Source organism: Neopelma chrysocephalum, unplaced genomic scaffold (assembly GCF_003984885.1).
Source record: "Neopelma chrysocephalum unplaced genomic scaffold, ASM398488v2 Primary Assembly neopelma1_147, whole genome shotgun sequence".
NCBI classification, from domain to species: Eukaryota; Metazoa; Chordata; class Aves; order Passeriformes; family Pipridae; genus Neopelma; species Neopelma chrysocephalum.
Genome location: NW_020897809.1, coordinates 9,075,563 through 9,092,381, shown reverse-complemented (window position 1 = coordinate 9,092,381; position 16,819 = coordinate 9,075,563). Strand labels below are relative to the sequence as shown.

The following is a 16,819-nucleotide window of genomic DNA, read 5'->3' as shown; positions in this document are numbered from 1 at the left end:
GAAAGGTTTTTTTCAATAAATAACCCACTCAGGAGAGGGTGTTACAACACTGTGGGATAGTTCAAAGGATAGTCTACAGTGTATTTTGTCTGTCAGGTTTTTAGATTGATCTGTTTTGTTTGGAATCAACAACAAAATCCCCATGAATTTAATGTAAGGTGAGATGAAGACAAGGGAAGAAGGTGTCTAGGGGGAATTAATCAAATTGAGACTATTGAGTCAATCAAGATTAATTGACCAGTTTCAGAACTGCCTTATACCTGTGAAACCGTAACATCACTTTGTCAATTTTTTAACTGCCTGAGCAAGAGGGGTACGTATTTTAAAAAGCAGTCCTATTTCACTTTCACTTGGTGTCATTAATGTGGATTTTGTTTGTCCAGGTTTTACCTGGGCAATGTATGTGTTTTTGGAGGGGTAGGAGGAGAGGACATTTCAGATACAACTTCTTTGTGTTTTATCAACAGTCAGATGTTTTATGATAGCACACTGCCAGGCAGTTGTGCAGGATATTATGTTTTGTCCTCACACAGATGTTTTCAGCCACTTGTCTCACTTGCCATCCATATTTTTATGGATTCAAAATCTTCTGGTTAGATTTTATGATGTGAACACTATGAAACTTTCTGTGCAAGTTCACCCAGATGCATCAGTTTTTGCAATACGCAGCCAAATGTGTCCTGGAGTTAAAGTATAATCCTGGCTTCCTGTTCCCTTTCACATGTAAATGAAAGTGCTTATGTTGGTCTGGAAAATCTCTCTGCCTTGGGTGATGGCTGTCAAAGGAACCATCTCCTTATGAATTGTTGAATGGATGAAGTGGACAGAGACACTTGACTGTAGTTCACAGAGTACAACAGCAGGTACCTTGAGACTGCACCTTGGACTCTTTATTCCAAAATCAATTTCATAGTTCTGATGACATTAGAATTGCCTATATCTTAGTGCAAGCTACATTGTTAGTCTTCTTTTTGCCCATACATTGGTTGAGTCAGGTTTCATTAAGTTATTTGTATGCATGTGCTAAAGCAATTTGGTACTCAATACATTTTATATACTGAAAAACAGAATAAACACCATTATGTGTACAAATAAAGTGTTTCATCATATTAAGTTAATATGATCAACAATGAAAACTTGTATTTCCATATAGTAAAATTTCAAACAAAATAGTATAAATTATGACTTAGTTCATATGCTGTTTTAATCCAGTACACATAGTAGACTTAAATTTCTCCAGAAATCATTTTCAAGAAATGCAGGTGAAGTATTCGTAAAATACCTGACTTGCAAGTGCCTCATAAATTCAGTAGCCCTTGTGAACTGCCAGAAAAGCATTATTGGGCTGTAAATATGGAAGATGACAAAATTATGAGGTCAGTTTGCATCGTGATATAAAAACTGGAGATGATGTGACTTGAATACCATTATTCACATCGTTACCTTTCTTTTATAGTGGAAAACTCTAATGTTTTTTACAGAGGATGTGTACCTAAATGAGAGGGAGATAAAATTAATGGTAATTCTATAACTTAGTTCCTAAACTGGTTTTAAAGCCAATTTTAACAAGTGTTATGAGCAACTAGAAAATGTCTAAAACTTTGTAAACCTGCTATAGTTATGTAGGAAAAACACAGAATATTTGAAAAATTGATACATCCTTTTTAGATGTGTGGGTGTAAATGCCATGGCAAGAAGACAGTTATGTGGTGCACTTACTGAATCAACAAATTGTTGTAAAGAGTGATAAAGAGTTTGGCAGGTCTCTAGTAACTTTAAAAAGTGTAGTAGTGATATTTTCTGGGAAATGAAAAGAGACCAATCTGGAAGCTATTGTCCAGTAAATGTAGGTTCTGTCCTTAATAAGATAAAAGAACAAGCCAGGAAAGAAAGCTCCTGTGAACATAATGGAAAATCAGTCAATAAAAAGACCCAGCTCGACTCATTGTCCCTTGGTTCTGCTGGGTAAGGTCATAAGTCTGCCAAGGATATTGCTGCTGCAATACAAATCACCTCCACATCGTGCTGCTCTGCAAGGCAGAGAACCAGTTAATGAAAGGAGACAGGCGAGTACAGAGGCTACAGAGCCAGAAGAGCGAGAGGATGTGCAGTGTTCAAGCCTTGACCGTGCACTTCCCACTGACTGATGCGCTGTGTGGTCCTGGAAGAACTTCAGAATTGCTCTTCTTCTCTCCAAATAGGAAGCTGTAACTATCTCTGTTACTTCTTCCTCCAGTGCAGGGACTGGGAACCTGCATTTGTTACAATTGCTGTGTAGCCTGCATCTACTTAGTAAGCATCCAAAATATTTGTATGTCATAGAAGACTTGGAAGTTTCATTAAAGGAAATGCTGAAAGACAGTGAATAATCTAGAAGAATTTCAGCCATACTGAAAAACAGAGCTGCTGTCTGAAAAAGATTTCTTGAACCTAATTTATCAAGATTTTTAGAAACTTCTGTAGGTGCTCTCCAGAAAATTTATTTCTGATAAAAGCTGATTTTTCTGTCTTGGAGAAAGAGTGTTTTTTAATGAGTTGAAACCTATCTTTATAAGCATTGCCTCACTAGATCCTCTCTTGGCATCCTACTCAACTCTTCCCAAACTACCAAATAAAATTTGTTCCTTTGGAGTTCAAAGTTGTTCCCCAGAAACTGCACTAAAGCAGGGCCCAAATATTTCAGCATTTCATTGGATGTCCTTTCACAAGAAGTGTATTTTACTTAAGTAATTTCATACAAAATGTGAATGGCCAAATTTTCAATTCGGTTTTACCCAGATGTTTAACTCTGCATGTTGAGAAAAGTTGTATTCCCACAGTGAATTGCGAGCACAGAGATTGATGATAGTAAATGTCTGCCTTATTGTAACCTACATTTGTTGCATTAGACCAATTGGGATGTCATCATTATTCTTTCCTCTACAATTAAAAAACCCAAAAAAACTAACAACAGCAACAACAAAACCCACCCAAAGAAAAGCAAATAACATTTTCTTCTTTTTTTTGGTAAATGTTATATATTTAAGATTTGTAATCACAAAAGAAATATTGCATTGATGTGGAGAGTGATGTGTTTGAGGAGGACAATAACTATAAACTTTTCAGAAAAAGCTTTTGGTTTTACCTTAAGGAAAAAAAAAAGGCAGAATCCAAATCCTTAATTGCGACTTTATCAAACAATGGGATTTTCTTATATTTGCAATGATATGCTTGCACAGTAATTCAGGTAATGAATCATGAAATGAGTAAACATGTTCCTTTAACTAAATACATTTTTAAATTATTTTCAAACTTGATTATTGTAAAATTATTAGTTATAAATATAAATTATGTATACATATAATAAACAGCTCTTCCTGTGTGTAACTCTGACCACTCTATTGATCTCAGGAAGTAAATTATTTCTTTTTCTTTGGAAGTTTATGCTAGAGAAGTCTTTTTTCAGAACCTATTGTTGCCATATGTATTGCCATTATCATGGTACCTGAAATTTGCATAATTTGCATCATATCAGCGATTCCAGCATGAAAACACATTTACTGTAAACTCTCAAATTTAAAAGTATGTTCAGCTTAGAGACTACCATTCAAGTACTCTCATCCATCCCAGATGAAAGCTAAACATTCCAATAGCTGGTGCATGTGTTATTATACCATTGAGAGATTCTGTAAGATTAAACTCACTTACAAAATGGTGCAATAAAAGAAGGATTGTAGCTATAACATTTATTTGCACTGCACCAGAACCTTTCCAACGTGCATGCTCTGAAATTTAGACACAAAAGGTCTTTGTCTCCTGTATTTCCAAGCAAAGGTTTGAATAGCAGAATAACTTAGTTAAGAAGCACATTTAAAGGTTGAGTTTTGCAAACAAAGAAGCATATTTATTTTTATGATTCATTACAAGATCAAGACCATACAACCCCATTACTTTTGCAAAACAGACAATATTACATTATGGAGTATTATAAAATTACACAACAGTTGTCAAAATAAGTGAGCAAGAACAATGTATCACAAAATGTACTTTGGTTTTTATTTTACTTGTTCAGTTACTTACCCACAAAATAGAGTAATTTGCAATAGATCTCCCAGTCGTTAATCTGAATTAGTGAAATTCTGCTGCATTTGTCAGGCTATAATGTGCACGAAAAAGAACATGACAAAAGAAGCAAATGGCACAGGAACCACTTAATTGAACAGGTTACATTTTTTAATCATGATGGTAAAGAGCTTAGCTGCAGAAAGGTTGTTGAGAACCAAGTGGCTAATACATAAAAGCTTGTTAAAATAATCCAAAAATGGCTTTCCCTTGTATGGGAATCTCAGAACATGGAAATGTGGCAACATATACACTAAGGGTTTCAATATAAAACATGGCAAATACTTTCAAACATGCTGTAGTATCTTGTTATATCTGTTATTTCTGTGTTAAGATAAAGTAGTTTATTTCCTTTTTTTTTTTTTTTGTAGCTTCAAGACTAACTGAGAATAATTTTATTGGTTCCACACCTTTTCTGGATATTCCTGGGCCATTCAAACAAAGTTGTCTGGCTTTGCTTATACACAGAGATGGAGAACATGGAGTAAAAGATTTTACAAGCCTCTCAGATATCTTAGATTAAAAGGAAGAAATAGGCGTTATCTCGTAAGAAGTCTGGGATTCCCTGTTCCCAGACTGTCACAATCTCTCCTTCAGTACTCAGTTGGAACTGTATATTCTTCTTTTCTTCTTCTGAATTGGAAGCTCATTTAAATACAGGCAAATGAGACTCCTTGACCAACATCCCATATACATACAATGTTTTCTTACAGAGAAAAACTATCTGGGTTTCCAAGGGCATGGGAACCCACACCTTCCTTCCCTGCTATTCCAGTATCATTTGTGCAAGACCAACAAAACTTGATGTTTTTGGAGAATTCAACTGAGGTAGCATAGTGCTTACTTTGTGCTGATGATTAAGTTTCCGATTTTGTGCTGTACCATTCATTGCATTAATATACAAAAAAGTCTGAGTTTTCTTGCAAACTTTTCTTTTTTCTACTTTTCTGAAAAAGAGAAGTAGTTTTTCCATAGTAAAAGAATTCAATAGCATCACCTTTAACAAGTTGGATAATATTGAAGTTAGTGCTCTGCTGAGTCGTGTCTCTCCATTGATTTTTAAAAACCCTGTGCCTCCTTATCGTCCATTGAAAGTTGATGGGCTGCAGTCAACATCCAGGATGCACAGAACAATAGGATGCTCTCGGTGGCTGGCTATGAAAAAAGATTTGTTAGGTACTAGATTCAGGTGCTTCCTGAACTGGTGAAACATTAAAATATAGTTTTAAAAATTAATGGTTTATTTAATTGTTAAAAATACGTAAAAAAGGAAGTACATCCTACCTAACAGACACTTCACTAAATGTGAAAATCCATTTGATTCACTGATCAATGAGTATCTAATGTAGTTACTAGAATCTACTTGCTGAGATTAGGTTAATATGAAGGAATTTTAACACACCTTTGCAAATTCATTACTTCCAATTTATACAGCTGATCTTCTGATAAATGAATCAAAACTAGCAAGGAAGAAAGAGCTAGTATTTTACTTAAATTAGATGTTAAAACACTAGTTTTCTGTGCTAGTGCCATTTATATTGCTACAGAATATGAAGACTGTAATCTAGCCAGGAAGCTAACATGGTGGTGAACTAGAGGTTCGGCCTTTAAATAAATCAAATGTTCCTTCCATTTAACAGAAGCTGTGATAGAAATTTCATGTATTTAACTACGAAACATTGACCAAATGGCACAGTATTTTAATTACTAAGATGTTAAACCTCTAGATTCAGGTAATCCATATTTTTAGACTGATGTAGATGACTATATATGTTTTTGCTAACCTACACAAATTTATCATTTCAACTTTGAAAATGAAAGAAGAACTGGAAAGCATTAACAGGTCAGATTTTCAGCACATACTAGTTAGCATGATTATACTGGACACACTTGCAGTGGCACCTTACACTATCTAAATATCTTGTTTAATAAGTAGCATTCACATTTCCTTTGTTATCCCTGACTCTAATCTAGCACCCATAAGTGCTAGAACCCATAGTTCCTTTACAGATTTAAGACTTTAAGAGAGATTCAAGTGTTTCCTGCACAATTGCACTTGTACTTTTTATGATCTTGTGTTTAGTTACTAATTCATTGACAATTAAATGGTTTTATTTTTAAGGAGATTCTGCCTCCGATGGAGGTACAGTGTTTGGCAGGCTGGACTTGCTGAATGGTTTGGAGGAAGGGAAAAGGCATTCTCTAAATATGCTTGTGATTTTCTAAATCTTAGTGCTAGGAAAAAAAGAAAGTTCCAGTAAGACATACAGTAAATGAAGATATTATGTATTAGGGATGGAATGAATCTGTCACTTTGACGGATTGTGAGGCAAAGAACAGATTAACAGATTACTCATAGTCAGAATGCAGCTCACTGTGGAAAATGTGCAGGAAATGATAAGTGTTGGTTTGTACTGATTTAATGATATTTTGAAACTACAGTAGCATTCCAGGAGAATAATACAATGTAGCTCATAGCTTGCTTTTTTAAAATTTTTTAATGTATTACCAGATTGCCCTTAAATACTTTCTAAACTCAAACTTTCAAATCATGGAAAGTCATATGAACAGAAAAATTTATGTTCTTTTTCAACATTTTTATTAAAATGTGCATTCAAGAATCCTTGATTTGTATGTAAAAGTATACCTTATATTCTTTTGGTAGTATATCTTCTCCTGCTGTGCCCTCACTCAGTTTTTCATTTAAAAGATGCTGGTTTTCCCACCTGGAACTGAGTAGCACTGAACACTTATTGATGTATAAATTAATATTGAATTTTTATTGGCTTATGGCATTTTTATGTAAAAACTTTATGAATCTGCAAGAATTTGAATTGTTTAAAGCATTTTAGATACAATAATGGACAATTTAAGTCTCAGGTGACTTCGTAATTATTACAGACATGTAGTGGCAGGCCCTGAAATTTAGTTTCAACATATCTTCAAATAATATTACTGCATTTTGTACATAACTCAAACAAATCTCATTATTAATAGCCTACATAAGTCCTTCCTTCACTACTGAAGCTATTATTGAAGAGTTTATTTCTATTAAAAAATAAACCCAAAGCTTCCATAATACATACATCATTAATATATTTCAAAGCAGAACCCAAATAAATAGGTGTATGTAGGTAATCTGGCTTAAGTTAATAAAGTCACATGTGTATGAAACTCAGCAGATATGTAAATAATTAAAAATCCAGACCTGTTAGTCTAGAGGAGCCTAGCAAGTAACTTATGCTCCAAAAAAGACATATCAAGGAATAGGTGAGGGGTCTTACAAAGCTGGGTGACTTATTAATTTATCTAAGAACTGAGATAGTCTTTACTAAGCTGTCTTAAAGAGATACAATTAAAATTACAAACAAGAGAAAAGTAAGTCTTCATCTTAGCTGAACTGAATATTTAGGCTATACTGAACCATACTTTGATATGAGCTGGTAGTTTGCATTCAGTGCATCATAGTAAGATACCACTTACTTTGAGCATTTGCAGCAGAATTTGCTTCATGTGATATTAAATATTACTAATACAAACAGAAGGATGTTCTGAGATTTAGGTTGATAGCTGCACAAGATGTTAAGAATTGGTCCCTTTTTTCCTTAAAGTGTTTTTACACTCCTGATTCATACATTGGCATTCTCTGGCCCTTCACAGAGTTAGTCAAATAATCCACTGTGAAAAAAAGTAGTTCAGCAAATGTGCTCCTCTTCCTATCACTCAGGCACAAGTTAGTTCTTCTCTCATGTTCATAAAGATTTACTAAGTAGTTTATGCAGTTAAATACCATCTTTTCTGGGTTTAGTGATTGTACACTTCAGGTATTTGATAGTCTGACAATTTGATGTCTTTGTAATGATACAAAGCTGGTGTTTTTTCATTTCCTGTGTTGATGTATGGTAGCCCTGGCCTTGCACTTTTTAAGTATGCTACAAGGCTGAACAAATTCCTTTTAATTTCTGTATAGATTGTTGGATGAAACCATACTAAAACTTTGAAGCATTTCGATTTTGTTAATAACACGGATTAAATTATCCCATTGATGTAAGTAATACAAATTAAATGTGATCCAAAAGAAATGCAGTAAAGTATGCTATCGCAGTTCACAGCAATGTTAAAAATCTTTATACTAAGTGATTTGGCATTTTTTCAGTTTCCCAGTCTGCAAAATTATCTGTAAAAACACAAACTATCAAAGGTGTTAATTAAGATTTAAACAAAAACCTTCTGATTCTAAGGATTTCTGTTGGTGGTGATAATTTTGATACATTGCCATCGATAAGTGCTACTTAATAAAGCATCACTAATTTTCTCAACAGATTTTGCTGATGGACGCTGGTTTTCTGCAAAATTTACCATACTATCATAAAACTTCATAAAACTGAAAACCATGTTCATAAGCCCAAAAGATTCTTTTGCTTTCCATCACAGTTTGGCTGTCATGAGATATTTCAATATATTATTATTATTATCTGAAAATATTTTTCAAGAATTTTTAAGTAATTTTTTAAAGAAAAATAAAACAAGATTATATAAAATGTATTGCATTTTGGTGTGGAGAATATCTTGCAGAATAATGAAGAATTTCAGTGCAAGCATTAAAGGCACATGATACTGTGAGTGTGTGTGGAATTTATTCTGAGTCTTCCTACAATTCAGCTCACAATGTCAAAAGACAATATTTGGCATTCCACACTGTTATCGGGAAAGCTCTAGATAGTTTATTGCACGTTGATTGTATTGATTACAGCTGGAGGCATTGATAGCATAAATAGAGAGTCTTTAATTAGTCAGAATGTGTGATTAACATTTCTGTTTTAAGGAGATAAACTAGCTTCTTCAATAAGTTCTCCAAAAAGTATATTCTTTTTCAATCAGAATAAACCCACAATAAATGCAAACAGAGGCCACAGTCTGTGTTCTCAGAATATTACCAGTTGTCTCCAGGCTGGGCCTTGACCTTTAGTCAAGGTTTAACAAGTGTTTCAAGATGTTTTATTAAAACTAACTCAGACCCTCTGTCTCACAGATACACACACAAACATACTTTAGTTGCTTCCTAAAAGCAACTGCAGATTTTGTTGTGGGAAAATCTTGTGACTGCTAGACTCCAGCATCTGTCAGAATTACACTGCAAACCAACTTACTCTCTACTGCAATTTGGCCAAGAAGATTCAGCACACATGAGATTTTTCAAAAATTTCAAGATTTTAGGAAAGGGTAATTTAGACATTGCTAGCTAACTTGTGGAAGGGATAAACCATTTTTAATATATATTGTGTAAAATGTTTTAACCTGAGAAGTAATATTAAGTCAACAATGAAACCCTAATACAGTAATGTTTTGATTACTTGCCCTGGTGAGCGAGGCTTGAATGGCAAAACTATTTGTTTTTTTTGGACATTGAGAGACAAAAACATGATCTGAATCTAGACTGCCTCAACAGGAAATACTGGACTTGCCAATTCATCTCTGTTGCCTCTATCATATATAAAAACTCCTTTACCTCACTTTAGAACATCAAAATCCCTGTATCTTACCCTTGGACCTCCTAGAAAGAATAGTCATTCATCTGCTGAACCAGGTGCATCAAAATAAATACAAAGATGAAACTGAACAACTCCTTTACACAAGAAATGACTCCAATAAATGAAGACAAAATCAAAGATAAAATCATCCAGCTACTCACAAATCATCCCATCTCTGATTTCCCAGACTTGATATTTCAGGCAGATCTTCCAGAGATGAGACTTTAAACTAAAATTCATCAATTTCCTGAATAATAAGAACTATTAATTTAGCAGAAATACTGGTTTGATGATACATTATTACCTCACTACCTCAATGCTCTCTAAATGAATTGCCTCTGTCTTTTCCATTGCAGGTAATTGCCTTATTATCTTTATTTCCCTCTTACTAACATCATCTCTGTTTTACAGGTACGAACTATTTTCTTTAGAAATTCTCTGATACATGTTTTATATGAAAAACACGTATCTTTTGGGTTTTGTGCCAGACCTGTAGAACTGCATATGTACTCTAAAATTTCTTTACTCTTGTGACTCTGTTTCTTGGTCAGACTGAAATAATTCTCTTTAGAAGCGAGCACTGTCTTTCCTCCATCCCTGCACCACTTTGTGTTTCAGTGCAATTGTAGAGAATCAGTTACGTGATGATGCTTTGGGCTCTCAGACCACATCCTATGAGCGTGGTCAGATTCCAGTGTTAGGCTTGTGCTGGCTGATTCTGAGACAGAACAAGCCACACATGCAAGTGACAGAAATGGAAAATACATTCTTCCATGCCACTGGATGTCAGCATGCATTTAGCTGTTATTCCTAAAAACTTCTGAAGCTTTGGTGTAAACAAAGCCTTTGGCTGTATTCAGGGAATGCAGATATGGTGCACTGACAGAGAGCTAATAATGAGAAGTCTAGACAAGCATCTTGCTGTGTGCATTAGTTGTACCAGATCTCGCTGGCATTAGCTGAACAGCAGAAGAGGAGAAGGATTGGTTGTGAAGTTGGCCACATATGTGAAAATAATATGATGGTGTAAAAAAATTTTGACTTATGTTTTTTACATTTTGAAATGATGGAAAATTCAATATCTCCTCCTTTAAATCTGCTATACTACTTGCTGGATTTCTACACCAGCAGTTCTGTTTCCTGAGGCGGAAAATTAGTTTTTTCCGTTTTGACTGCAAACAGATAGGTGGTTGTCCCCTGATTCACCCCAGATTATGCGTACATGCCAACAGGAGATGATGTGGAATCAATAACATGTCCAGAAGTAGCAGAAAAACTAACCAAAAAAAAAAAAGGCAGTTGGCATATTTTAGCAATTACACCAGATGACTGAGCCTTGCCAGATTTCTCTGACAGAAGCAAGGTGTACATGGGATCATGACAGCTTTTCAGAAAGCAGAAGTGCATTACCTTTTTCCTTGGTGTTGGACAATTGAGTTGAGACAATTACAGTCTGGCAGTGTGAAGAAAGCTGCCAAGCTTTGGAAAAATTCATCCCCTTTAGACAAATCCATGGATGTTGAAGTTACCTCTACAGCTCTGGCTAATCTCCCCGGCCTCTGGCACAAGTTCATTTGCATAATGTTTTTGTGCCAGTTGTTGGAACAGCCGTGGCCAGACATAAGTTGAATCAACCCCTAGACAAGTTTAATTTGCTCTTTAGAGCTGCAGTGCTCCCATAAGCATGAAGCAAACATATAGGAATTTATCCCCTTCCATTCTTCTCAACTTGCAGTGAAATAGGTTGGTCAAAAATGGTGGATCTGGTTCTATCAAAATTAGATTATTCACTGAGGTCCCTTGAATTCTGTGTTCAAGTGTTGACTTGCAGTATTTAGTCTAGTTAATGATTATATGGAAGCCTTAATGTGTTACAGATCTTTACTGCTGAAGAGGAGAGACAAGAACAAAACATCAACTGTGCAGAGTGTGCAGAGATTAGCTTCATATGTGAGAAGAATTGCAAGACATGGCCACCTGCAAAAGGAATGTCTTAAATTGTGACTTAGATGTGTCCTTCCAGGGCACTCTTTCTCTGATTGATAGCATAATATGAGTGACTTTGTCACTGAACTGCACTTCAGTTTGCAATAAAAAACAGACAACAATAACAATAAAAACAACTGTTCTGTTTTCCTTTCTCTGAGCTGTAACAATCAAAGACAGTGTTCCATAAAGTGATGTATGTGAAATGACCATTGAACTTTGTATGAATGTATGATAACATGAAAATCATTTTTAAAAGCTATCACAGTAGTGTCCAGGAGAGACAAAAATTGTCCATTAAGTTGAATAGGTGAGGAAGGTACTCTCTTCTCTATGATAAAGGTCCCATCAAAATTTTTTTCTTTACAGAAGTGAAATAGATACGTGATAGCTGCGATGAATCATGTTATGCTCTACAAGAACTTTTTATGTATAACATACATTTTGTAGCAATAAGAAATTGCTTTAAAGAATTATTTATAATGTGTTTACCCAGCAATGATTTTTCCCATATCAATCCAATGTTTCCTCTTTAGAAAACTGTTAGTGGCATCCATTTCATGTCTAAGCTCAGCTCTAACTCACCAAACATCCAGACAGGGAATGATGCACCACTTACTGTGTTACCCTATTACAGGGTCTTAATATTTAATAATTGTATTAAATGTAAAGTTTATTTTTTTAATAATAAAATCTAGCTTGATTTTGTTTAAGCACACTTGACATGTGATTTACTTTCAATATTTTTTGATAATCAAAAAAATTAGAACAATTAGAAACATAAACTGTGCTTTTATGAATGATGTTTTGATTTGTATTTTTCAGAGAGTGGTCGAATGTGTTCAGTCCCCCCATCATCCCTGGAAGTCAACAACTGGAAGAGCACAATAAATCTTCAGTAAAACAGAATATTCAAGGTAGGAATTTATCAAGAAAATGAAAAGAACCTGGATAGAAAAACATTTCTAAATGTTTTTTCTGCGATGCTGGGGCTGCCTTTTCATAGTTTTCTATAGTTTTTGGTTTCAAGTTCTCTTATTTATTATGCTCAGCTCAAGCTAGCAGAGTTTTCCATGCAGTATTATTTGCCTCTGCTAGAATAACATGCAGTTGCAGTTTCCTAATGTTCTGGCACTACACACATTAACTCATAAAAAATGCATCTTATTTGTTTAAAATAAGGAATTTATGCTAATGGGGATGGCAAACCTACATAAGAAAAAACACAAAGACTAAACATTCTTATTCAGAGGCACAATTATACTTGCGTAAGAGACACTTCTCTTATGAAGAAAAATTTCAGATTTACCCTTAAATGAAATCTTAGGGTGATTTCCTGAGGACTGTTGTCACAGTGTTACGGGCTTTTGTTTGTTAATGGTGTTTGCTCAGAGAATGGCAAAGAACTTAACTGAAACTGGAAAGTCAACAACAAAATAAAGAAAATACCTTGTTTTCTTCAAATGCCCTTTTTTCTTATCAGCTATCTTAGGAAAAAGGGTAGAGTTATCATCACCGAGTCACCATATAAATGGTTTGGGCTGAAAGGGACCTTGAAGACCATCCAGTTCCTGCCATGGACAGGGACACCTTCCACTAGACCAGGCTGCTCAAAGTCCCATCCAACCAGGCCTTGAACACTTCCAGGGTAGACATCTACATTTTTCTTCAAGTCTCGGGAATTCATCGTGAACTCTCATAAATCTGCCTCATGTATTTTGGCTGCCTGAGGGGTAAAGATGTCTCAGTGCTTTACTGTCAAAAATAAATTATGCCCCTCAAATTGGGAATATTTTCATAGACATATATTTGTAATTGTTTATGACGGCAAAATAGAATTTTGCTGTCAGGAAGGGACCTTGCTTTGAAGAATCAAGTACTATGTTGTGTTAAGGGTCCTAAATAAGCCAAAGAGAACTGGACAGTAATCCTTGAGTCAAAGGCACATTGGATAAAAATTTCTGATAGGCCCTGGAGAACTTTTTTATGTTAGTATTGTGAAATCCAAGGCTTGCTGCAGTAAAGCTATAATTTTTGTAAATTTTAAAAATTGTGTTATTATCTTTAAAAAGCTTTAAAAAAGAAGTCTATTTGGGAATTTGCTTTTCTCCTGTTATTCACACTAGGATTTTCAAACTGTTTTGTGAATTATTCCTAAACTATTTTCCTTTAAGCTGAAATATTTTACATCATGTGCCTGTGATTGCACAGTTGGAGAACAGAAAATGTCTATATAACATAGGTTTTTATTTAGGCTTTTATTTTTGTGCCTTTATTCAGTCAAATTCTGACTCATGTATGTATGTTGTTTGTAATTTTGAAAACTTCATACAGAAACTTTTCTATCTGATAATAATAACATATTAATAACCACGCAGTTATTTGTACATTCATTTCAGAGTTCAGAAAAAGCTGCCACATGCCTGCCCTGTTGTTTGTTATCTGGGTTTAGACATCTTGATCAAGTCTTTCTCCAGAAAAACAATAGCTCCCCTGATTTTAGTGGGACAGCATTTCATTTAATATGACAAGTATTTGCTGGGACTACCTACCTGCAGCCTTCTTTCAGCTCAGAACAAAAAAATACTCATCCCTCTCTAGTGTATATCACAGACCTCAGTTTTCATTTAAAATCAAGGTATTTTCTCACCTAAAATGCCATTTAATTTTTTAGTGATTTAGGAACAAAAGCCTTGATTCTCCTTTAACCATGATATGCAAATAAAACTGCCAACAGGTTTTCTCATGCAATTCAACCCCAAAAGTGTGAGTGGTAGAAGCATAAACAGCTATGGAAATTTTCTTTGAAGGCGACCTGGTTATCAATTATTGTGGCCATGGGCACTTCATTCCTGCATGTGGTCAGGTTGCAAACAATGTACCACTCAAAATCAGAAAGATTCCTTCTAACACAACCGCTACACATTACTTGGGATTTTTAGAAGAATATCACTTAGTTTAAGTAGTACTTCTATTTAGGAAGAAGAACAGAAGTGAGGTTTTCATATGTCTGTTCAAAATTGAATACTCCATGCTGCTATTGGAGATTTGTTGCAGCACCTAGAAATGCCTTGAAGTGCATTTGGGGGTCTTGTGAGATGCTAAAAGAAAGGAGCCTAACTTTAAAAACAAGATATGTCTAGAAAACTTTCTCTTCTTGGTCACCTGGTGACCAATAATTCACATGCAGGGAATTATTGCTATAAAGGTATAAATCCAGCTAGTCCTGGATGCAATATAGTTCTGATTTGGTATGAATTCAAGGCACAGAGGGATAGAGGTATTCTCCTGATGAGTCTGAAGAATTTCTTATTCCTAACTTAAACCAGGGAGTATATTGAGGGGCCAGTTCTAAGGTAAAGGGGGAGGGAGATTTAAGCTTAGAGGTGAAAATAGAATCATTTTGAAGAGAAGCATAGGCAGTGAAAAGCAAAATAATAAAAGGAAGAATGCAGTGAAAATAACAACGTGGTTTCAGGTGAAATTGTAATGCTGTGCAAGGGAGTGAGGCATGAACACCATTTCCTTGTGTATTGTGATATGAAGCAGAGAAAAAACATTCAGTTCTTTGCCTTCTTTCAGCATTGCATAATTTTCCCAGGAGCTATCCAAACAGAATACCTCAGTTAACCTCATTTAGCTTCCCAGGCCTGATGAAGCACCCACAGCAGGGAGGGCATCAATTTGGCTTTACCTCCTTACCTTTGGTTACAGTAAAAGACAGTTTCTTTCTGAGGGTATTTGTTCATGCTACTGAGGAAACAAAAATGAAATCTCTTCTGAAGCGATAAAGCTCACACTTTGGTATGCATCAAATGCACCAGCCTACTTTCTGGTCTCCAGATAATGTAACCTATATATTGTTGTGTGATCCTGGCTGTAAATAGACTCTGAGCATTCTGAAACTGCTGCCGTTCGCATAACAGGCCATTACTTATTATGAAGTGTTGAGGCATACAAAGCATTCAGTTGGTATTAGCAACCTGAGAATGGGATGAACATTTATGGTGAAATGCAAGATACAGATTGCATTCAGCTGTGAATTATTTCCTATCAAAAAGGTATACATCATATAACTTAGATTTAGCTTATATTGAAAGGCAGACAGGCTCAGAAAAGAAGCTACAATGTATAAAGCATCTGTAATAAAAGTCCGTATGGCTTTATCAGTGTGTTTTAGGCTAAAGATTCAATTTTGTTACCTGCAAACATTCTTGAATTTCATATAACTTTAGAAAACCTAGATTTAAAATTTTTATTGTCTGGAAGAATCTTATTTCCTCTCTGATATTGAAAGCTCTTTTGTAGAGGTTTACTATACTGGATATTTAGGTGACATATTGGATACCAGACATTCAAATTCTTTCATTCTTTCAGGCCTCAAGTATGCACTGCCTTTGTTCAAGCTAAAAAATTATTAAGGAAGTTATTGAGGAAAATATCACTTAGAAATACTTTGATTCACTATTAGTAAAGGCACTTCTGGTGAACTGTTTCATTGGACTTTGAAAAGTCCAGTCATTGAGTGAACTCCAACTGACATCATTTCACCTCAGCTAAGTACAAGTCCTCAGAAATACAATAAAAATGCGAATTGCTGTTATCTTGAAGGTAACAATTCAGAAGTCAGATGATTATACACTTTAAAGAAAAAAATCTCCCACATCTGACAGAAAGGTATTTCCATGATATTGTCTGAGGGAATAGGAGTGATTTATTCTTATGTTTTCCACTTCATGCAGGTGAAGATGACTTCAATGCTGAAAAAGATGAGGAAGTTTTGACTCTTCTGTATGATCCATGCCTGTACTGATACTTTGATCCAAATTCTGGGAAGTACTATGAATTGGCATAGTCAGAACATGAGAGGATCTGATTTTATATTCAGAGTATCTTTTAACTTCTTGCAAAACATGACTGAGTATAATTTATTACCTAACTTAAAACTTAAATTAAACAATAGTTTTGCAACCAAATTAATATATTTTGTAAACAGTGTCTTATTTTTATAGTTTTGTATTAAGTTGTAATGCAGTGGAAAATCACATAACATAAATGTTCCTTGTGTCTGGGACAGTTATTTGTTAGTCTAATTTATTTCCAATATTCACAGCTTCCATATGAAAACAAATGAAGCTGAATCAAGAAGGTTAGTGGTATTTGTCTGTAAATTATGGTTTTACTCAAATAAAAAAAAAATA

The 16,819-nt window shown here is 34.8% G+C and overlaps 1 protein-coding gene across 4 annotated transcripts in view; it reads left to right on the top strand.

Moving 5' to 3' along the window:
• Nucleotides 1–16,598, top strand: part of CUNH3orf67 (chromosome unknown C3orf67 homolog) — a 72,012-nt gene extending 55,414 nt beyond the window's left edge. For 2 of the 4 annotated variants that reach the window (XM_027700929.1, XM_027700927.1), the window contains 2 exons: nt 12,444–12,535; nt 16,361–16,598. In XM_027700929.1, coding sequence (XP_027556730.1) covers nt 12,444–12,535; nt 16,361–16,431 — 163 coding nt within the window. In that variant the 3' untranslated portion in view covers nt 16,432–16,598. Of the gene's footprint in view, nt 1–6,811; nt 6,834–7,309; nt 7,372–8,423; nt 8,457–11,509; nt 11,765–12,443; nt 12,536–16,360 lie in introns of those variants that run through there. The other 2 variants (XR_003537002.1, XM_027700928.1) reach the window with 2 other exon arrangements.
• Nucleotides 16,599–16,819: the final 221 nt, after the last annotated feature.